The sequence below is a fragment of the Aedes aegypti genome, chromosome 2, assembly GCF_002204515.2.
Source record: "Aedes aegypti strain LVP_AGWG chromosome 2, AaegL5.0 Primary Assembly, whole genome shotgun sequence".
NCBI classification, from domain to species: domain Eukaryota; kingdom Metazoa; phylum Arthropoda; class Insecta; order Diptera; family Culicidae; genus Aedes; species Aedes aegypti.
Genome location: NC_035108.1, coordinates 261692718 through 261715891, shown reverse-complemented (window position 1 = coordinate 261715891; position 23174 = coordinate 261692718). Strand labels below are relative to the sequence as shown.

The 23174-nt window shown below is 38.7% G+C and overlaps 1 protein-coding gene across 5 annotated transcripts in view; it reads right to left on the bottom strand.

Moving 5' to 3' along the window:
- Positions 1-22816, bottom strand: part of LOC5570923 (intersectin-1) — a 30001-nt gene extending 7185 nt beyond the window's left edge. For 2 of the 5 annotated variants that reach the window (XR_002500507.1, XM_021844908.1), the window contains exons 1-13: positions 22040-22816; positions 13430-14230; positions 10138-10550; positions 6648-6745; positions 6417-6592; positions 5969-6353; positions 5734-5907; positions 4711-4935; positions 4293-4489; positions 3891-4221; positions 3481-3825; positions 2661-2790; positions 2407-2580 (exon numbers count right to left, since the gene is read on the bottom strand). Coding sequence is in view for 4 of the 5 variants with exons in the window: in XM_021844908.1 (XP_021700600.1) it covers positions 2407-2580; positions 2661-2790; positions 3481-3825; positions 3891-4221; positions 4293-4489; positions 4711-4935; positions 5734-5907; positions 5969-6353; positions 6417-6592; positions 6648-6745; positions 10138-10550; positions 13430-14230; positions 22040-22200 (3610 nt within the window). In the remaining variant the exon portion in view is untranslated. Of the gene's footprint in view, positions 1-2098; positions 2581-2660; positions 2791-3480; positions 3826-3890; positions 4222-4292; positions 4490-4710; positions 4936-5733; positions 5908-5968; positions 6354-6416; positions 6593-6647; positions 6746-10137; positions 10551-13429; positions 14231-22039 lie in introns of those variants that run through there. The other 3 variants (XM_021844907.1, XM_021844909.1, XM_021844911.1) reach the window with 3 other exon arrangements.
- Between the last annotated feature and the right edge of the window lie 358 nt (positions 22817-23174).

Genomic DNA, 23174 nt, shown 5'->3' with positions numbered 1-23174 from the left:
GGCTACGGATCATTCTGGTTAGCAAAAGGCAAACTGGTCGTCACCAATAGTATTAATGTCCACTTCGAATAGATTAATTATTTGAAATGGGCATCAATTCTATCAATGACGCAGAATGTCCGTTAGATCACATCCGCGTTATTATTGCGTCTATGCCATATGAATTATGACGCGGCTTTAAGCAAAAAATGCCAAAATGTGATACCACCACTACAGGTTACGTCTTTGGTTTCCATCATATGGGCTAATGGATTATGCCCTCCCATCGCGGCAAAGTCGCATAACCAAGGGGAGGGTATTTCAATTTTTTTATGTGACGAACTACAAATTACCACAATTTTTGATAACTATTGAATGACCGTACAATTCGAAGTTGCTTCTCCGTGATTGACAAGAATAATCGAAATTGCACAAGAAATCAAGGGATGTAGCTAGAGAGTAGCTTTCCATCTTCAATGCACACTTTCGAGAACTCTTAACTCTCGGAAATCTCGCCAGCGGGAAGGGGGCAGAACAAAGAATCATCTGAAAGTTTCCACTAATGTGTTTTGACAGAAAAATACTGTGTATTTGGCGTTTGAAATTTGGTGCCGATAATAGTCGAATGGTGCCGAAGCCGTAAGTCTCCCTACGTGAAAACCTGAACACGATTGCACTCAGAACGTGTGCAAACTAAAACGAGAAAAAAAACATGGGTGACGTAAAAAAAAACGATTTTTCTGGTGAAGATGAAACGAAGCCAAATCCCACCCAGACAACCAAAATGTACGTATAACGAAATCAGCTTTTACGTTATGCGAGCCTTACATGGCTTCGTCATTATCAGCGAGTGACCACTCAATCGAGCCCTCAGCCCGATCTGCTGTTCAGCTTTTCAGACTTGTACTCCTGAAAACTTGAGGTTTGACATTGATGCATGTTCACCTTGAGATTGCGCTTCAAGCACTGCCCAGAAGAACGCGTGCAGAATAAACCGTTTTATTTCCACTATAGACACTTTTTCAAAAAACTGCACCAACCGTTTCACTAGCCGAATCAAATAATTCGGAGACGATAAAAACGTGACAGATAAATTTTCAACAAATCCGTTAGCGCGCGCTGCCTACTTCGATCTGCACCAGGACAAAAGTGATCTAGCAGAAAAAAAACTTTGCGTCGTATCTTGATGTATTCAACGCATTTGTTCCTTATCACTTAAGCTGAAACAGCTTGGAATCAAAATTTAATAATGTACCAAAACTTTGAAGGCACAATTCTCGCGAAAGAAGCGTCACACTACAGTGCAGTTTCTATTTTAGCTTTGTGCACTACCAGAAAGATTAAAATAAGAAGATTGATTTTATACTTTCATTATTTCAGCAGATTAGTGCCCTTGAAATCGTGAGTAGGGGCACAAGCCGGCCATTGTGCCAGCCATGCTTAGGTTCCAACATGTGTCACCTTAACCATGTCGATTCGACGCTTTATTTTTGTTTTTGCTTGAACACTTTTTGCCTTGGTGCACTTTTTTGTCTCAATGCAAACTATCTGTAACTTTTAAATTATTCGTTTTCGTACAAATTGTTAAATACTAATTTGTAGTTCGTCACAAAAAAAAAACATAAACGGCGAAGGTATAGCTATCTGAAGATAATAATTTTGTATGGGAAAACGGCTTTGGGGCATTCTACATGGCAAAAATTGAAAAGAGGTTATTTCTATGAAACCCATGACTATCCGCTTATAAAGCGAACGTGTAACCAACTGCGCCACGTTGACTCCCTTACAATTATGATTACCATTATGAAATTCCCCAGAATTCTGTCAAAGATCTTGCCAGCTGAACTAATGCCTAGATATCTCAAAACAGAACCAAATTATTCCTCTTAAAGTTTTTATCCGAATATGCACAGAAATGTGTTTGATAATTACTCCAACAATTTTAATCTTTTTTTAATGAAATATTTGGATGTCATTCACCTGCACAGCAATTAAATCCTCCCCATCTCCACCATTTACGGACAGCTCGGCTACACTCTTACATAAAGCAATAGTTGATGAACTGCTACTACATTCAATATTTCTTTCAATTCGTTCAAAACAATACACAAATCAGATTCAAATAAAGACGAATTTATAATAATCGATAGATCATTTACAGACATTTGCTATATGTACAAATAATAATAAATCATAAAGTTTACGCCAGGTAAGAATAGATACATCGAATAAACATACTATGTTACAATAAAAAAAATATTCCAGTCGTGATCATCTATAATCAGAAATTATACGTATAGCACTGAGCATAGCATTGACAGCAAACATAAAGAAAATAAATATGCACATCTACATGCACTCATCGATGGCCCAAAATCAGAATTGTTCTTTCGTGTTAACTAGCCACGGTGGCCGGCGTCCGCTTACCTGACGTCACAAATGGACCAACGTAATTGCTGGGGAAGAGTCCCGTTGTGCCGTTCAGTTCGCCGCGCCACCATTCGGGTTCGTCTCGTCCCAGCACGCTAATGATGTCGTCCTTCTCGAACGAGAGCTCATCATCGTTCAACGCTTTGTACGGGTACAGTGCTATAACTTTATCTGCAACGAACAGCAAGAGAAGTAATATATGATAGGAATAACGGGTTTATACATTTGGTGTCGTTATGTATGAAAATTACCGAGAATCGTTTCCGTTAGCTCCACTTTACTAGCAGACACCGGTGTGTTTCGACCACTATTGCGTCCACCCTGTAGAATCTTCACGTAAGTCGCCGGGAACCAACCGATCTGTCGTCGTCGTCCTTTTGCCTAGTTCAAAAAGGTTGATATGTTGGTATTGATAAGTATGGTGTACTAAACTTAAACTTTATCAGAAAACTTGAGGGCTCGACATCCAAATGATATGAATTTCTTGATCATATTATGTTAAACCGCCTCAAACTTTACGTTTAAGGTTCTATTAGAATAACATTAGAATAACATAATTCAAATAATTCTCTGTTTTTCAAAGAAGTCCTAAGTAGGTATTCAATGATGAATTAGTGATTTTTGCAACGATTTCCTCCAATATAGTAGTTTAGAACATCAAGGGTGTCAAGAATACACCCAATAATTTCTCCAGAGATAGAATAGAATAGAATACAAAATCTTTATTTGAGTGACCCTTTAACTTAACTGTTTTTCGGGTCACTTCTCCAGTGATGCCTCCAGAAAGATATCTCTATGAGTTCCTCCAAAGTTAGAATGAGAATGAGAATTTCTTCAAGGAATAAACCAGAAATATCCCTAACAAGTTTAGAAATAATTCCACTAGGGCTTTCTTAAAAAGTCTGCTCTGTTGAGATTGAGACTTCTAAACGTCACTTCTCTGAGTTGCTCCCTTACTAGTTTGTTTGTAGCATCCTCCCTCAACTACCATTTTGAAGTTGCGCCTAAGTTTTCAGTCAAACTGAAGTATTGGGACTCACTATGAGGTTGAATTATTCGCATGAAAATTACCTGCAATTCTCCTTCCCACCAGCCAGAGTCAGTCTTCTTCCTAATCATGATAAGCTGACCGCGCGTCAGCGACAGCTGTTCCGAACTAGTAGCCTCGTACGGTGCAATTACTTGTGCGACTTCGCCCTTTTTCCGCAGACTGGGTGTGGCCGACGACATCGATGAGTAGCGGATGTTCTCTTCGTTGGCTGCGGGTGCCGGCGGAGGTTGAGTATTGATTTGCGATACTTCCGAGTCGGCTTCGGCCTGATTTCGAGCTTCCTCTGCATCCTGTGTCGATTGTTTGCGATTCACTTCCGTTTCCTGTTGGGTTATCTGCTGCTGTTGATTGCCGTTGATGATTTCCTAGAATCGACAGAGAAGAACATTTAAGATAAGCACTCCCAGAACTCTTTTGTACACATAATTACTTGTTTTTCAGGTTCTACAACACTAGGCTCACTACCGGTCTCTAGGCCAGTACTTACAGTTTCCTGCTTTTGTACATAATTGGAAGGAAAGATTCCAGTGCGATTGCCAATGTTACCAGTCCACCAGTCGCCGTCTTTTTTGGTGACAGCCACAATTTCCCCCGCGTCAAACACCAGATCGCCAATTTCGGCCGACTGATACGCGTAACAAGCCACATAGTACTCAACGTCACCATTGTAAGTCGCTGTAAATTGTTCATCAACAACATTATTATTATGACTCGTGTTATTTTCGGTACTAGCTATTCTTGTCTCTTCTAATGATGTACCTCTGCAAATGTAAAAGAAAAGATATTATGAAAAATCGTAGATTCAACTTCTTTGTCTATTAAACAAACTTACTGTACTTCATTGCTCTCGGCGGGGGCAGTATAGGTAATTGCGGCCGGTTCCGTGTAGGCGATAGCTTCCGGCTCAGGCGCTACTACAGTGTTCAGATTGCTATCGACTTTCTCCACGTACGTTTCTGGGAACCATCCGGTGTGGCCATGAATTTCTCCCGCTAGCCATCCCGGCTCGGCGTTCTGCTCCAGTGGTACCTGAAAGAAGAATAATTGATTAGTTATTTAGTATGAAATGCTTTTGTTAAAGAGTAGATAGGTATATGATAATGCCACAGAGAAAAGGAAAAAATAAGCAATCAATCAAATAAACGATATAAAATCTTTCAGTCTATGGCGCATTTATGCCGAAGTGAATCAAAAATTCCAAAAATCCTAGGGTCCTTTTCCTTATCAATTTTAAACCCCGAACTACTTACCATCACAATATCACCAGGCTGGAATGTAATCTCGTCCGCGTTGCGCGCACTGAACTCATAAATGGCACGATACTTAACGTAGCCCGGGGGCGTCTTGATATCCTCACTCGGGACCACCGTTTCCACAACGGCTGCTGCACTGGTGTCGTGCACTGGCCACGAGTTGGCCGTATCCCAAGCGCTAGTGTACGATTCGTTCTTGCGGTTGTTCTTCATCTCCAAAATCTAGGGTGATAAATGTGACGATTACACAGCGTAACAAAAATGACATTTTCGCGAGTCTCAAGGATCAAATTATGTGTCTCTGGTAGATTTTGGACAGCTGAATCTGATGCCGTTCTCAGAAATATTTCAGCACGTCACAATGTTTAGCTACAGGTCGCCAAAGTTGCATAAAACACTGGTTTTATTGATGTTTACATAAAAATTAAACAATGATCTATCAAAAAAAAATGAGATCTAATCCACCAAGCATACAAAATAGGACTTTAACTTTCATTTCAGATATAATTTGGATGAAATTGCATGGTTAAATTTAGATTAAATCGATTTTTTCAACATACTTACTGCATAACAGTCCCATTTATATATGAAATCCCATATAATATGGGACTGTTATGCGAGTATGGGCACAGTCTCCATACAAAATTATTTGTTTCTCTTATATGGCGAAATACAAAACTTTTCTAAACCAACAAAAAATAACTTTTGAACATCGGAAGTATTATGAACTTTGTTGCTAAGTGTTGTTATACACATGAAGTTTGAGTTCTGAGGCAAATTAAGCAAATAAATTGCCATCCAAGCTGGTAAACTTGCATGCAAATTGGCTGAAATAGTCAAATTTAGCATTTTCAACAGCTAATATCTCAAAAACTATACGTGCTATGATATTTCTGAAAATGGCAATGGATTCAACAATCTTTAATTGAGTTAATAGCGGTATTTTGGTGCTTGAGACAAAACCGTGTTCCGCAGTGTTATAGTTTCAGATCTCGTGAGAACGGATGGAAGTGATCTCACCTGAATCCTTTGCATGTCGTATTCCATGTACAGTTTTTCGCACGAATCAATCAAATCGGTTAGTTGAGATTTCAGTTCCGTCAATTGTTTACTGTTGATATCTATGTCCGTTGTCTTGTTCTCAATTTGTTGCTTAGTATTTTCTAGTTTATCCTTCAGCTGCTGGATTATTATCTGCAAATAGATGTTCGAATGCAATTCTGACAATAAAATTGTCATTACACTATTCACTCACCTGTTTGTTCGAGAATTGCAACTGACTTTCCGTTTCGCCAGTCTTGTTCTTTGCATCCAGCTTGGCCTTCTCCTGGCTAAGCTGTACCAACCGTTGATTTTGATCCTTGACCTTGGCCTTCAGCTGAGCCATTTCACTCATCTGAGTGTCTCGGGTAGTGCGCATACCGTCGATGGTACTCTTCACGTTGGTCACACCCACACGAGTGTCACATATTTTCTGAGACAATTCTTTGATCTTTTCGTTGAAGGTACTCAGCTCCACGCTCAAGGATTGATTTTGTGCTTTCAACTTCAATACGTTCTCTTGCTCGCGTTGACGCTGCAACTGCATTTCCGAAATCTTTTGAGTCTCCCACTCAAGTTGACGTTGCTTTTCGAGCTCTCTGAAAAAACGAATGCATTCCGTCGTAATATCTTATATTAAAAAGAAATAGAAATGAACATACTTTCTAGCCAACTCTTTCTTCTCCAGTTCTCGTTTTCGTTGCTCTTCACGCTCCTGTTCGAGCTCCCGCTGACGTTGCAGTTCTTTCTCAAGTTCCTGTTGCTTCTTGAGCTCGGCTTCCATTTTTGCCTTTCGTATCTTTTCCTGTTCTTCGCGTTCCTTTCGATCGCGCTCCTCCTGGAAGGAAAAACGATTTAGTTTATTCATACCTACATGTTAACGAGAGTATTACCTGCTCCTTTTTCTGGATGTCCATCAAAGCCTTCCGCCTTCTATCGAGCTCTGCCTGTCCTTTGTCAAAGTTTTCTTTGCGTTTGTCCTCAAAGGAAGCTAGAAATGACCATCAATTTATTATCTCAATCTAAAGATAATCAAGACAGGGTTGGTAGCAACGAGTATCCCAAAAATAGGATCTTTAGAGACCTCACACCTGAAAAAAAGAATCCAACTAATTCAGACTGAAACACCAGGACCCACATTGCAGTCCCATTATTCGCACTGGGTTCCCAGCATCCACACTAGAGACGAGACTCGGAATCCATTCTGGATTCCCATGATCCATACTGAAATTCTAGAATCCACACTGGAGTCCAAGATCCGCACAGAAATACCTGAATCCACTGTGGAATTCCTAGGATCCACACTTTAATCCCAATATCCACACTGGAAACCCAGTATTCACACTGGTATCCCAGCATCCAAACTGGAATCCCAGGATCCATTCTGGAGATGCACAATGGATTCCCGAGATCCATCATGGAATCCCAGTATCCACACTGCAATCCCAGCACTCACGCTAGATACTCAGGATCCATACTGGAATCCTACGATTTACACTGGAATCGTTGGATCCACACTAGAATCTCTGGATTCACCTTGGAAGCCACAAGGGTTCATGTTCCAATCCCAAGATCCACGTTGGCATATCAGGTTCCACACTGGGATCCCAAGATCCACACTGCAGTCTTACGATCCACTCTAATTGTAATTGTAATATTGTAATATTTATTTATTTATTTTCAAATTCAACGGACAGCATGGGGTCTAATTGAACTATAACTATACTAATATTAAAACTAATATGACAAACAAACAACGGCAATACAGTTAGATGAAGAACGACTATCGAAGACTTATGATAACTTTATTAGATAAATACGAAATAACAAATTGGTAGTGAAACACATTGGGGAATGAAATTCTGGGGAATGGCGTATTCTGGGGAATGAGATTCTGGGGAATGGTTCATTCTGGGGAACGGAATTCTGGGGAATGGTTTTCTGGGGAATGGTTTTCTGGGGAATGTTATAGAATCTAATCCACACTAGAATGCAAGCATCAACACTGAATCCTTAGGGTCCAGACCGAAACACCAGGAGTCACATTGTAATCCCAGGATCCACACTGGGTTCTCTGCATCCAAACTGGAATCCCAGTATCCGAACTGAGATACAGATCTACATCTACTGAAATCCACAAAGGAATCCCAGTATCCACACTGGAATTCAAGTATCAACAATTGAATTCCAGCATTCACACTGGAATCCCAGGATCTACACTCGAATACCAGATATTGCACTGGAACACGGGGATTCACATTGGAATCCAATGACCCACAATGGAATACCAGGATCTACGCGGGAATCTAAGCATCTACATTGAAAACCTATGATCCCTAGTTGAAATCCACTCAAATTCTGTATTTCGCATTACAATCTTCGAATCCACATAGAAATCCTACGGTCCAAGCTACAATCCATGGATCTACATAGGACTCTCAAGATCTACACTGAAAACCCAGACTCAGCACTAAAATCCCAGGATTTACACTGGAATCCCGGAATCCATATTGAAACTCCAAGATCCACACTTTAATCCCTAGATTTACACTGTTATCAACACTGAAATACAAGAATTCAGGCTGGAATCTCAAAATCCACACTATGATTCCAAGATCCACACTGAAATTCCAAGATTAACACTTCAATCCTAAGATTTACCTTGTTACCAAAGGGTCCAAACTTATATACCAAAATTCAGGCAGGAATCTCAGGATCCATACTGAAATCCCAACATCCACAATGGATTCCCAGGATTCACTCGGGGATCCGAATATCCACACTGGAATTCTAATACACTGGAATCCAAGGATCCACACAAGAATACCTAGATTCAAACTTCCACATTGAAATCTTAGAATCCACATTTTAGTTCTGGGATTCACACTGGTATCCCAAGATCCACATTGAAATCCTGCTATTCACTCTGAAATCCGAATCTTCACTGAAATTGTACGATCCATACTACAATCAAAGGATCCACACTGAAATACCAGGATTCGCACTGGAATTCCAGGATCCTATAAAATCGTAGAATCCACATTTGAATCCCAAGTTCCACATAGATCCGATCCCACGACAATCCCAGGACCTACACTGAAATCCTATGATCTACATTACAATACCAAGATCCACACTGGAATAAAAGAATTCACACTATAATGCTACGATTCATAATGAAATATCAGGATCCATGCTGGAACCAAAACATCCACAATCAAATACCAGGATCCAGCATCTATACTGGAGTTTTGTTTCACTGGAATCCCTGGATTCACACTGGAATCCCAGGATCGACACCAAAATAATGCGATCCTCAATACAATCCCTGTGTCCACACTACAATCCCAGCTTTCTACGATTCATTCGACAATATTTCATGAATCTCTGATTTGGAAACCACGCTTATTGTAACACAGGACAAGCGTGGTGATGCCGACAAGAGCTGCTGACAAAACAACTAAAAAAAATGAAATATTTTATGCGTACAGCGCAACCTAATGGAAGAAATTTGAATTGAAAATCCTATCATTAGACTGCCCTTGATCTCATTTACAACTTTTCCGAAACAAATCCGTTTTGTCTAAAAACTTAACTGTATGCATAAAAGTAACTCATGTCAAAATAGATTACTGAGAGTTCGAGGCTTCTGATCTTAAAATAGATCACTAGGCGTAAATGAGTTGAAAAATAAAACAGATTTCTTCGGGAGCTAATCAAATGGATCTTTAACGGATTCCTAATAGAATTTATCTAATGTTTTCGTTCACAACACCTTCAACAAAACCGTATACCCTATACTACTACAGAGATTTCTTGAGATACACTCGGGAGTCGCCATAAATTTCTCGAGAAAGTCCTTAACCCTCCCGGATTTCATCTTAAGTTTTCCTTCCGATTTTTTGTAAGATTTCTCTAAGGATTTCTTTAGAAATTACTCCAGAGAATTTCTGAAGATTTTTTCTCCAAATTTCGTTCAGATTTGTTTATATGCATTTCAATCAAAAACTTTCCTGAGAATACCTTCCTTAAACACTCTACAGATTCATCAAGAATTCTTCAACAGATTCTTCTAGAATATTTTCAAAAAGTCCCTTTAGAGAAATGTCAACGGTATTTTTCAAAAAAAAAAAAAATTAGAAGTCCAGTCCAGTCTATTCCGAGAGATTGTTCTTACGAAAATCCTAAAGTACTGATGAAATTCTTTGTTAAATGCATAATAAACTTTTGAAGGGGAAAGCTCCTGCAAGAATCTTTGAAGGAATTATGGAGGTTTAAGGGAATCTTGTGTGATAATTATTACATACAAAAATTAATGCTATGCTACCAGCCCTGCCCAGAAGAAGAAGAAGAAGAAGAAGAAAATAAGAGAAAAGCACTTACACTGTGGCAACCCGGATAGTGGATCGGCATCCACTATAGCCGGATGGACCGGTGCCCCCTGCGACGAAACTGAACCGTGCCGCGAGCCAACGACCGAGCCATGCCGGGAAGTGGTCTTACGGAAGGAAGGCGGAATCATCTCCGGTGGCAAAGTGGTCGGTATCTTTTCTCCCTGCAGCGCAAGATCGCACAGATACATGGCCAGAACAAACTCTTCGCAACCCAGACGACCATCGGAATCCATATCAGCCAGGGCCCAAATCTGTGCCAATGTCGCCTGGGGAAGCTTGGTCTGGACCATGATGTTACGTGCTTGCGGCCCGGTGAGGTGACCACTTCGGTTGCGATCCGTTGTGTTGAAGAGTTGGGTGTATTTGAGTTTTGCCGGCCCCTTGATGGCCCATTCGACTTGCCTGTAATGTTGAGAAAAAAAATTAGATTTTTAATGACTACGATCAAGGTTCAATAAACTACGGTGGTTGACATTCATTTACCCGAGTACCACATTTTTTGGCATGAAAACCAAAGTACAGGTCGGACTCGATTATCCGGAGTATTATCGAATCACTAAGGGAAAAATTGAAAACTGCGATAAAAGAACTTAAGTAATATCTTTTTTCATTGTTTTATTAATATCATGCAGTGGCATGGTTACGAAATTATTTCTAGGAGCATTAGGGGTCTTGAGAGGATTTTAGGTAGGGTATACCACACTTGAACTTGAACTTGAGCTTGATTTGCCGCCCTTGGTTGCTACTCCAGTATCGCCAGATCAGCTGCACTTACACAAGGAACCCACCAGATGACTGCTTGGGATTAACAGACACCGTCAGTTTCTAAGTGCTGGTGATCTCCTATTTTTAGGCAACAATGGTGTCTGCCACGTCAGAATGCAGACCAATGAGGGGAAAGGGAAGAAGTTGATGATGCATTCAACAGGCTCCCACGATAGACCGTATATATTACTGCGTCTACGCCAGTTCATACGGAAAGGGTGAAGGGGTGGTAATTTTTATGGCAGAGAGGCTTGCTTAGAGGGTTTGGTCAGCAGACTGCCTATGTATCAGGCATAAGGAAAGGCGTGCTATAATGATGAAAGAATGGAAGCGTAGGGAAACGGTTTATTTCTGTCCGTCTCGAATTCTAGCAAATGCTATGTGTTCGCGCACAGAGCGAATGTTTGTGAATTTTTTAACAGTCATCACCCTATCGCCTTATAAGAATGGTCTACAAAATGTTTGACGTCAAATAAATAAATAAATATATCAAAACACGCACTACCCATCCGAATGGCAATGAGTATGCATTGGCTGGCGGCTGATGAGCGAAGAGCGGTGGCTAACCACTCCAGCAGATGCAACGACCAACATCACCCGGACTGAGCGAAATGTAGGAACATGTTTGCTACGTTCCACCGACCAATGGCAACGAGGCTTGCGCTGATTGATGGGTGGCGAATTGAGAAATATATATAAAAATAAGTTTGTTCGTGGATCATCAGTTTTCTTTCAACCATCGTATAATAAACATCGATTAAGTTAAAGTTGAAAGGTTTTTCTTCTTATTTGGACAGCCGAAATAAAAACAGCCTTTTTGAAGGCTTCGAGTTGTTTGGAAAATATTTACTGAGTCGAGCTATCGTCAGCTGCTGTTCCGCTGGCACTCTCTTAATGGAAGCAGTTGCCCTATTGACACTTCTTCTTCTTCTTCTTTCTGGCGTTACGTCCCCACTGGGACAGAGCCTGCTTCTCAGCTTAGTGTTCTTATGAGCACTTCCACAGTTATTCACTGAGAGCTTACTATGCCAATGACCATTTTTGCATGTGTATATCGTGTGGCAGGTACGAAGATACTCTATGCCCTGGGAAGTCGAGAAAATTTTCAACCCGAAAAGATCCTCGACCGGTGGGATTCGAACCCACGACCCTCAGCTTGGTCATGCTGAATAGCTGCGCGTTTACCGCTACGGCTATTGACACTATGAACTGTGATAGATCAACTGTGATATATTAAAAGTGGTAGATAGAAGCAAGTTAAAGATACAACTAGAAAGTACGAGGAAAGGGACGGGCCTGGGATTGAACCCATGACCTTCTGCTTAAGAAGCAGAAGCGGTAGCCATTAAACCACGAACCCCCATCATCTCTAAAGTATCTCTATCAACCAAAACGGTGTCTAAACTTTCTTTTTGCCTTATTCTGATGTAAAATTGTACAAACTCAAAAAAAACCTCCAGAGACTATAACGGGTTCAACATACTCTCTAGGAATTTCGTCTCAGATTCCCCGAGGAAAAGCTTCAGGAGTTAACATAGTTATTTTATTTAGAATAGTTTGAGGATCTCTTATAGGGATGTCTCCAGAAATATCTCTACCAATTCTCCCAGATTTTTCAAAGGATGCATAGGGGAATTTCTCCAGAACTTGCTCCAGAAAATCCTTGAGAACTCCAAAGCTACTACCTCCAGTAATTTTCTCATTTTTTTCCAAAACTATCCTAGAATTTCCTCTAGATATTTGTTATACTTATCTTCTTCTAATCTGCTTGGCATTAACGTCCTCACTGGGACAGAGCTCTCAGCTTAGTGTTCTTATGAGCACTTCCACAGTTATTAACTGGGAGCCAAAGTTGCCATTTTCGCATTCGTATATCGTGTGGCAGGTACGATTATACTCTATGCCCAGGGAAGTCAAGGAAATTTCCATTACGAATTTATTTCCATTTCGAAAAGATCCTAGACCGATCGGGAATCGAACCCAGACACCTTCAGGATAATAGGCAAACAGTTTCAACACAAAATAATTCGAACTCGCTCTACTCGCGTGTGTAGTATACATGAGATGGATGGATGTGGGTTATGAAAAATATCTGCATGATCTATGGGGATTTGAATTCTAAACTTGTAACCAACTGAGTTATTGGGTCACCAAGTGGCTCGGTAGCTTAGTTGATAAAGCACTCGTCTGTAAGACAAGAGTCCTGGGTTCGAATCCCAGCCGAGCACGTGGATTTTTTTCATAATTTCATCCATAATTTATACATCCACGCGTAAAGAGTAAATTAATTCAATTTGATGTTAATTTTCGATTTAGTATTTTTCACGAATTGCGATATTTGAACTCACAATGAAAAAACAATATCCACAAATGTATGTGTGCTACATGTGAAAGAGTATTAGTTATTGCATGGCTAAGACCAAAATGAAATAATTATCTAGATATTTCTGATACATTTTAGTAGCTTGGTTACACGAATGTCTATCACTGTATTGTAAATAATAGGTAATACTTACGGAGATTCAATGGATGGTGCACGTTCGGATATCGACATGGATCGCTGGGGAGTTCCGCCACCGGATTGGGGTGGAGTAGGCGGAGCAGGAACGGCAGCAGGAACTGACTGAGGAATCACACCGGCCGTAGCAGGGATACCACCCATGGCCGATTGCATTGGCATGACCGGTTGGATTCCGGGTACTAACGGAGGACTGGTCATGCCTCCAATTGGATCGATCAACGGCTTTACGATACCAACGCCAGCTGCCGGAGCAGGAGCCGATTGGTAAGCTGGCATTCCTCCGAGACCAGCGATAAGCGGTTGCTGTGGTTGTGGTGGCATCATAGGTGGAATAGATCCTGCCATGGGTGGCATGGATCCACTTTGTGGCATCATTGGTTGCATTGGAATCAATGGGGGTTGAGCGGCAGCTATCAATGGCTGTGGTGGTATGGCGGGTTTAGCGGGAACACCGGACATTAACGGTTGTTGAACCATGCCGGGCATTTGGTTGTTCATCATAGGGGGAACGATGGCATGCGGAACGGCGTGAGGGACCATAGCCGGCTGGGGTTGAACTGCTGGCGGCATGTTTGGTTGGATTGAGTTCGAGAGAGATTTCAATGGATCCAGAGGGCTAAGGCCGGAGGTTGGCGTCAGAGTCGGAGTGCCTCCCACCGCAGTCAAGGAAGCTATCAATGTTGGTGGGAGAGTTTTCGGTATCTCGAAACCTCGCAATTTTAAGTTGATCAACTTGCAAGCGATGCTGAACTCTCCCAATGTCATCTTTCCATCTGAATCCGTATCGGCTAGAGCCCTGAAAATAGAGTGAATGGAAAAGAAAAAATAATATTAAATGTCATATAGGTTTGGTTCGCACAAAAGCTTTTATCGCACCGATTCAAGATACCCAAATCGGTATTTATATCAAACACCATTTACACCGAACAGTACTTCTCAGTGCTAAAATAAAAAAGGTACTTTTCAGTAGGTACTATTTTTTCTAAAACTACTAATTGGTCGGCGTTAAGTCAGAGGGGACCAAGTACAAAACATGAGAAAATTGGATTAATCGTTCATTATATGCGGAATTACCTTAGATTTGATGAATACTGTAAACTGTTAGAGATATGTAATAAATTTACATTGGATGATCAATAAAAATCGATAAAAAAGTGCAGTCAGAGCGGACCAAGTGCTTATTACCATATCAGCGAAAATGATCAGCGCGCTGAGGAATGTGAGGATATTAAAAACATTTCAAGAGTTTTGCCAGATTTTTCGACATCAAATGATTTTTCTACTCATCCATCAATAGAAATTCACAAATATTGCTTATTTGATACATTTGATTTTGATTTTTGGCCATTTTCCATATTTGAATGGGTGGTCAGAAATTGCAACAATTTCTGTGCAGACAGAGTGGACCAAGTGTTGAAAAGCAATAAACTGATTGATTATTGCATGTTTTGAGTCAATTTCAGAGTCCGATAGAAGTTTATGGCTTCTCTATGGTGTATGTATGGAATGTCCTAGAACCCGCTTATTGGACCAGTAAATTTTGGTCGGTACTCAAGATTTTCACTTGGTCCACTCGGACTGAACACATATTTGAATATTTCTGGTCTTCAATGCCCGACCCTGCAAAACATCAATTTTCAAGCAATCATAATCCCACTGATTTCGGGATTGATGATATGGATTATTGAAGAATTTACGATATTGGTTTCGAAAGGTCTTGATAATCTGTTTATCTTTGAGATATGCATCCAGTTTGACCATGATGATCATTATTTTCCTAGAAATTGTTCAGTCAGAACGAACCAACTCACTGAACGGTGGTATTAAGTTCAATCAGAGTAGACCAAGCACACATAGTCCATCAAAAAATCGTAATATCATAGGTTTGGATTATGATTTTGTATGATTATCACTTCACATTATATTGTTTGAAAGTAACACAAAGATATGTAGAAATATTGAACCAAAACTTTAATGAGTTAAAAAATTACAAAGCGTTAGACTTTAAGTCCATTTTTCTCAAAATATGAAAAATGTCACTTGGTCCACTCTGACCTAACGCCGACCAATTGAACTTTAACACTTCACTTTTTGCAAAAAATAAAATAATGAAATCACTAGTAAGGCGAGCTACATATTAGAGTTTAAAGGTATTTGCTCGCCTTACTAGTGATTTGAGTATTTTATTTTTTGCAAAAAGTGAAGTGTTAAAGTTCATTTAGTAGTTTTAAACATACTCTAATAATCCCTCCCCTAAATTTAACAAAAAAGTGAAGTGAAAACTATTTTTCTACTATTTCCCTTTTCGATGCTTATTAGGATTCATGCTTTCTAATTTTCGTTGGACCGTTGGTGAAAGCTAGCGGTGGTAATTCTTCTTGGACATCGTCTTGAAAAAAAAAACGTTTCGAAAGGTCTCCATAAACATGGTTGCAATCACAAATGAAGGGTGAATCTCTGAATCCACAACTTCCTTCCAAAAAGGTGGAATTTAAAACTGTCACTTAACGTGGCAAGAATGGAAGAAAGGACGTTTCTCCGGAATGCGAACTTTCTTCCAAGGGTGAAATGAATAATGTTGATAATTTCATCGAAATGAGCAATCAGTTCGATGCTCTAGACAAATTTTCCGAACACCAAATCAAAGCAGCCTCTAGCCCAGGCTCTTTGATTTAAGTGAGGAAGCAAAGAGTGCCGCCTATCGTGGTCAGTTGTTCCGAATTTGGGGGATTTAGGCCAGGAGATCTTGAACTTCATTAGGGGAATCAAGGTTTCCTTCCAAATCGCAAAGGAAGGAGACTGTCGCATTTTGCCGGAAACTCTTAAAGATCGCGAACTTCTCAAACATCTTGAAGAGAAGAAGCATATTTTTTTTACTTATGACGACAAAACTGAACGTTTGTTCAAAGTCGTCTTGAAAGGTCTCTCAAGGGACTATAAGTCACATTTTGCCAATGAACAGCAGTTTGGATTCCGGTATCAGGGCTGGTAGCAGTCAGCAAAATAATAGTGACTTTAGTGACTAAAATTAGGGGCGGTCCATTAATTATGTAAGACAATTTTCATGATTTTTAACATAAAAACAAACATAAGTCCAAAATAAACGTTCGGAAACGAAAACATATCCTCAAGAATTATCTAAAATTTAACATACTCAGTAATCGAAGTATCCAAAACAATTGTATCATAAATAACATTTTAAACTGATTCCGCCATGCACCCATGTGAGACTTTAGTGACCATATGTCCGAAAAAAGTGACTTTTTGTTTCAAATAGCGACTTTTTAGTGACCAGGTCGAGAAAAGTGACCAAGTCACTAAAAAGTGACTCGCTACCAGGCCTGCCGGTATGGACATTCGACCACTCATCAACTTTTACGTGTACAAATTTAATTCGTTCCAACAAACCTGAAGGCTATTCTACTGGTCTTGCTCTTCTAGACATAGAAAAAGCATTCGACAGCGTTAAAAAAAAAAACAATTTACACCGTCTTCAGCACATAAGCTGCACAGACTGAACGATCACTAACATTAGGCAACGGACCACACGAAATACCCAGTATCCCAGTGATTGATGTTTCGTTTGACAAAAAGTTTCCACCGACTGGAGTGGGAACCGAACCCACACTTCGTGGCACAATACGCCTAGACAACTGACGTCGCTAACCGCAAGGCCACGAAATTGGGCATAATTGTACAATATTGTTGGAGCAAGAGGGAGCAATTTCAGATAAGTTTACGATTTCAAAGCAGATAACACAGCGTAGCAAATATGACACTTTCGCGTGTCTCAAGGATCAAACTATGTGTTTCTAGTAAATTTTGGGTCGCTGAATCTGATGCCGTTCTCAGAAATGTTCCAGCACGTCACAATTTTTAGCTACAGGTCGCCAAAGTTGTATAAAACACTGGTTTTATTGATGTTTACATGAAATTTAAAGTATGATTTATCAAACTTTTTTGTGATATAATCTACCAAACATGCTAAATAGGACTTGAACTTTCAATTTAGATACAAAACAGTTGAAATTTTACGATAAAATTTAGGTTAAATCAATTTTTTTCAACATGTTTGTAGTCTTCATATAAAATTCTTCGTTTCTCTTATATGGCATAATACAATACTTTTCTGAACCACCAAAAAATAAAATTTTACCATCGAAAATATTATGAACTTCGTTGATAATTATTGTTCTGTACATAAAGTTTGAATTCTGTGACAAATTGAGCAAACAAATTGCCGTACAAGTTGGAAAACTTGCATGCAAGTTGGCTGAAACAGTCAAATTTAGCATTTTCAACAGTCAATATCTCAAAAACTAGACGTGCCATGATATTTCTGAAAACGGCAATGGACTCAGCAACCCTTAATTTTGCAAATAGCGGTATTTTGGTTCTTGAGACAAAACCGTGTTCCGCAGTGTAATCAGAGTTAATGGGTATTCCAAATTTCAATTTTGTGGATTTCCCGAGAAATGTTCCCAGGATTGGGAACTCTAATTCACATATATTAGATCGTGCGACAACCGATAGCTTAATCGTTGCTGTCGATCGAATGGTTACTGTGAGAAATAACTTTTTGTTGTACGCGATAAGCGCAATTTTTCGACGTCTCTGTTGCAAAAAATACCCTGGTACAAAAATAGCATCAATATTCGATTCCCATAATTCGCTCCAAATCAAAATAATACTGTTTCAGCATAAAGCAGCAGGTTCTCTGCATTCTGATTTATTATGTTTTTGGAGAATACCCTGCTCGAGGTGTCCGGTGATGAGAATTCTCTAAAGAAATCCATGCATTAACTCCAACTCGTATAATGTCAAAAAAAAATTCAAATAATAGACAGAATTGCTAAAAGAATTTCTTAGACAATACATAACAAAATTTTTTGTCGAAAAATAAGGCATAGCTTTCAAGGAGTTTTGGCATATCCAAGCTTTCTTTAGATGAATGGCAGAAATTTAAGCTGGTGTGAAAAATAATGTAACAAATTATCGCTTAAACTATGTTTTCCCAAGAAAAGTTATTATTTCATAATTATATTCGATTAATTTCCATTTGTAGCATTTTTTTTAAACTTCGGCATTCCTCATAGTAGTATAATCAAATCCCTCAAGGAATATTGAAAGGTGGCTTCAGAACTTTTGAAAATCTCTTGTAAATAAGTCAAATAATATCGTGGGAATTGTTCATATTTTCATAGCCTTGTATGTCTACTTTTTATTAGTAAATTGATTCCGGAATATGTTCCTGAATTAACCTAAAATATGTAACTAAATTTTTCCTCGCAATTCCCCAAAAAAACCGTTGATTCTGTCAAACCTAATAATGAGATATTTCGCTGAATGATCTACTAGTATTCTTCTGTGAATCCCTTTATATAGTTTTTCCAAAAACAATATTCGCAAAGTTCATCAAAAGTCCTTAACAAATATTTCCAAAATACATAGAAAAATGCGTCAAACATTTTTTCTATGTATTCTTTTTCAGAAATTTTGCTTCAAATCCCCGGATTATTCAAGAATTGAAAAAATATTGTTTTTGAATTGTCACTTGCCTGCGAATCTTTGAAGGAAATTTGTTGAAAACCCCAAAAAAAGATTTGCTTCTGAAATTAGCATAGTGGTTCAGGAATCTGTAGAGAAATATGTAGCAAAATAACTGAGAAGTAGGAAAGTGAAAAAATTGTATTGATCTTCCTTGAAACACTTCTCTGAAAATAATTTTATCAATTATTGGCAGAGCCCACTAGGGCGGAATTTCTAGAGACTTGCTGGCAGAATGTTAGAAAACCAGAAGTCAAGGAAGGATAGATTTCAGAATAATTTGTTAAGAAGATTCTGATGTGACGGGGATGAACCAGCCTTGGGCTGAGAGAGTGGATAATTTTTTTAATGTTATATATGGAAGAATCCTGAGATTACCATTCGGAAAAAATGGAGTTATTTCTAGACCCTGAAATAATATTTTATGGAACTTCTGGAGAAATTTTAAAAAAGTTATAGAACAAATTGCAAAATCTTAGTAAATCTGATAAAAAATGTCTTCAAAAAATTCCGAAAAGCATCGTATAAAGAAAAAAAATCCCTTGACAATACTCAGATGAATCTTTTCGGAAGAATCTTAGAGAAACAATGATAAACTACTCTCAGAAACCCCTGAACAAATTACTTTGAAATCTTTGAGTATTTTCGCGGAAGAGTCTTTGAAAGAACAGTTGAATGTATTTCGCTAGGTACTTTATAGGTATGTTAGAATTCTTTAAAAATGTCTAAATTAAGCATCGCTGAAAAAATAAAAAAAATATTTTCAAGAGAGTTTTGCAGGAATGCCGGACGTTGCTGCTTGATTTCAGAGAAATCTAAAAAAATATCTGTGTAAAAATGCAGAGACATCTGCGGAGAACTTCTCTGAAAAATCATGAATAAAATATTTCTAATTTAATTCTTACAATTGCTCATGAAATTCTTGTGAAAGATTACGAGGAATTCTTAGAATAACGAATCATTTAATTGTTTAGCAAGAACGATAATTTTTGCTGCGGTTTTTTTTTTCAAACAATTCTGTAGCAAAATTTAGGAAGAACTTCAAAATAACTGTTGATGAACTCTCTAAAGAAGTCGTGGAATGAATCCTTGCTTGGTGATCTTGAAGACATATTTGATGAGAGTCATAGAATTTTGTGTACTATGTTTTGAAGAAATTCTCAGTTATTCCTGAAAATCCTAAGCAAATTTTCAATACACAGCTGGAGGATACTTTAAACTGACAATTAAAATTTATATATAATAAGTACGTAGAGGATCTTCCAGGAGAAATAATTAAAAGAATTTCTAATACATTCTCTGGCGGAATTCTTCAAGTGATTTTTTGAGCAATTTGAGAGGAATTTTCTGGTGATCAGAAATGGATGATTTTCTGTGAAAATCCCAGGATGAACTCAGTGAAAACTGGTAAAGGAGTTCTTGGAGAAAGCACTGAAAAGTACGAAAATAATTTATGAAGAAATTCTCGTAGGAATTCTTACAGGAATCTCTTCAAAGCTCATGGTTGAATACCTGAATAGTTCGTGGAGGAATCACAAAGTACATTCGATGTAAGTTTTTTTGCTAGAATTCTTGAATGGATTACGAAAAGAATGAATGTTTTCCGTAGAGAATATTGAAATTTACAAATATCACTGATGTGCCGCGAAAAGAGACAAAATAACAAATAAATAAAATCATGGTAAAACTACGAAATTTATGAAAATCGTGATTATTGCAACCGACATTACTTCTGTGAAACAAGTATTTGCTAGTATTTCTGTTTTGTTTCTTAATTGTGCAAAACGTTTCTTGATTTCTTTCTGCAAATCCTGCCATATAATTTTCATACAGTGATACCTCCATGAGTCGATGTTCCATGACTCGATATCGACTCATGGAACTATACTAAAAACATAATTTCATGGTCATAAAATGATGGTCCCTAGAAGCAGCTTTCCAAACAATAATTGTTGCTGTTCCATGACTCGATATTTCCATGAGTCGCTGGTCCCTTCAATATCCACTCATGGAGGTTTCACTGTAGCAGGATCGCGAGTGTGTTAAAATTTCCTTCTCCTCACGTTTTTAAGACGGATCAAGAGTTTAGGATCATCGTCTATAACCACGGATTCAAATTTTACTTCACATTTTGGAATTGCAATGCTCCTGGCTTCAACAATGGAATTTGTTAAAGTTTCAAGAGCATTGTCAATATCAAGTTTAGTTTGTAAAGAAATGTTAACATCGAGATTAGAGTCAATATACGTTTCATATATATTCCAGTCGGCTCGTAAATAATTGAAAGTGGAGCTCATAGGATTGAGAATCGCTTCATGGGATATTTGAAATGTAACAGGGTCATGATCAGAATCAAAATCAGCATGAGTAACTAATTGGCTACAAAGGTGACTAGAGTCGGTTAAGACCAAGTCAATCGTAGATGGATTTCAAGAAGAGGAATAACATGTAGGGCTATCAGGGTATTGAATTGAGAAATATCCTGAAGAGGACTCATCAGGACCTTCAATTTTTTATATATATTTTTGAAATTGGTGTGTGCAGTTGTAGTAGATTTCCTGGATTGATAAGCAAACTGAGTTTTAAGACAGTTATTTTGATGTAGTGATCAAAAAGATTTTCCATTATGTTCAGCATTATTTATGATAGACTTACTGGTCCGAACGTGTTTGAATAAGCTTTATCTTTTTTGTTAGCCTTTGGAATAAACACAACCCACACTTGACGCCATGACTTCGGAATGTATTACTTTAAACCAATTGGACTAATTTAGTAAATAATTGACGTTTGATAATTTACTTTTACTGTAAATAGTAAAAATCTTGTTCACGATTTAAAAAAGGAATGATTTTACCATTTTGATCAAATCAAACTTCTTTGAGAAGGCAGTAAAGCAATTCCTCTTGCAAATTACAACCACATAAAGATACTAAATAGTATTATCGTATATACAAGCTTCCATTTCAATAATTCACACTAAAATGATAATGAAACCCGAGCCATAACTTTCAAACTGATGAAACCGATTCTTCCTTTAGTTAACTTCTTCTTATCTTACCAAATCTGTCCCAGGATCAACGGCGGCAGCTGGCTCTGCAAGAAGAAGCCCTTGGCCTGCGCCCCGGTCACCACTCCATTGACCGGCTGAAGTGACTTGAACTGCTCCCCATACTTGGCCCTTTCGCGGGACGTAATCACGAAGGGATCCGCCGCATTCATAGTGCCTTCTGCTTCTTTGGCTCTTGTTTTCTTGCTGCTTCCTGCCCACTCACTCTTCTGCTGCTTCGAAACTCGATAAGACGGCACTTGTTATCAAAATGTATGAAATAACGATTTCACTCTTCGCTTGATCTGCACAAAGCCAAAGTGGGTGTTTTCCTTTGGTTTCACTTTCTTCGCTTCGGTTTGCTGATCACCGGATTTCTATCTTCTAGTTTTCGAAGCGCAACAATCCGATTTTACAATTTTTCACTCGGATTATTCCTTGAATTAGCCTCTCTAGATGTGCTAATAGGTCACACAGTAAAATTATCGATTATTTTTCCAGCAAGGAGTGCAAATTTTGCCCTTCTATCCTGGCTCGTTTAGTTTCTTCGATTTTCTTGATTCATCACATTGCGATACACGGATTTAACTATATTTCACGCGCTAGCAAACGATTTCCCCCCGGCAGAACACTTTATCCGAGAATACCGAATCCCGAAAACATTCACTTTCTTCAAATTACTGCTGAATCTTGAGAATTTTACACAGAATCAACGAATAAATTGATCGTCTTTACGCGAAAAATTTTTCCTACTGAAACTGCTTCAGTCTCTCTTCCTGTCAATCATGAAAGCTGTTGGAAAGTGCAAAAGTCAACGGGACTGGAAAGCGACGGGTTTTGAAAATGAGCGCTTTGGTAACTGAGAGAAAAGCTGCACTGAAAAAAAAAATTCCACTAAAAACATATTTTGCAGATCCGTTGTTCATCATCCTATCTCGCATAACTTATGATCTCGCCCTAAAAGCCATTGGTAACCATGTGTGTAGCTCATTGTTTCTGAGCATTTGAATGGATTTACACGTTGTTTAACAACTCTATGGTGAAGAAAGGATTCCTGCATATATTAAAACCGTAGTAGAACCACACGAAATACAGTTTATGTTCCTCTTTGAACCGTAATAGTAATGGTTTGATGAACCATAAACTG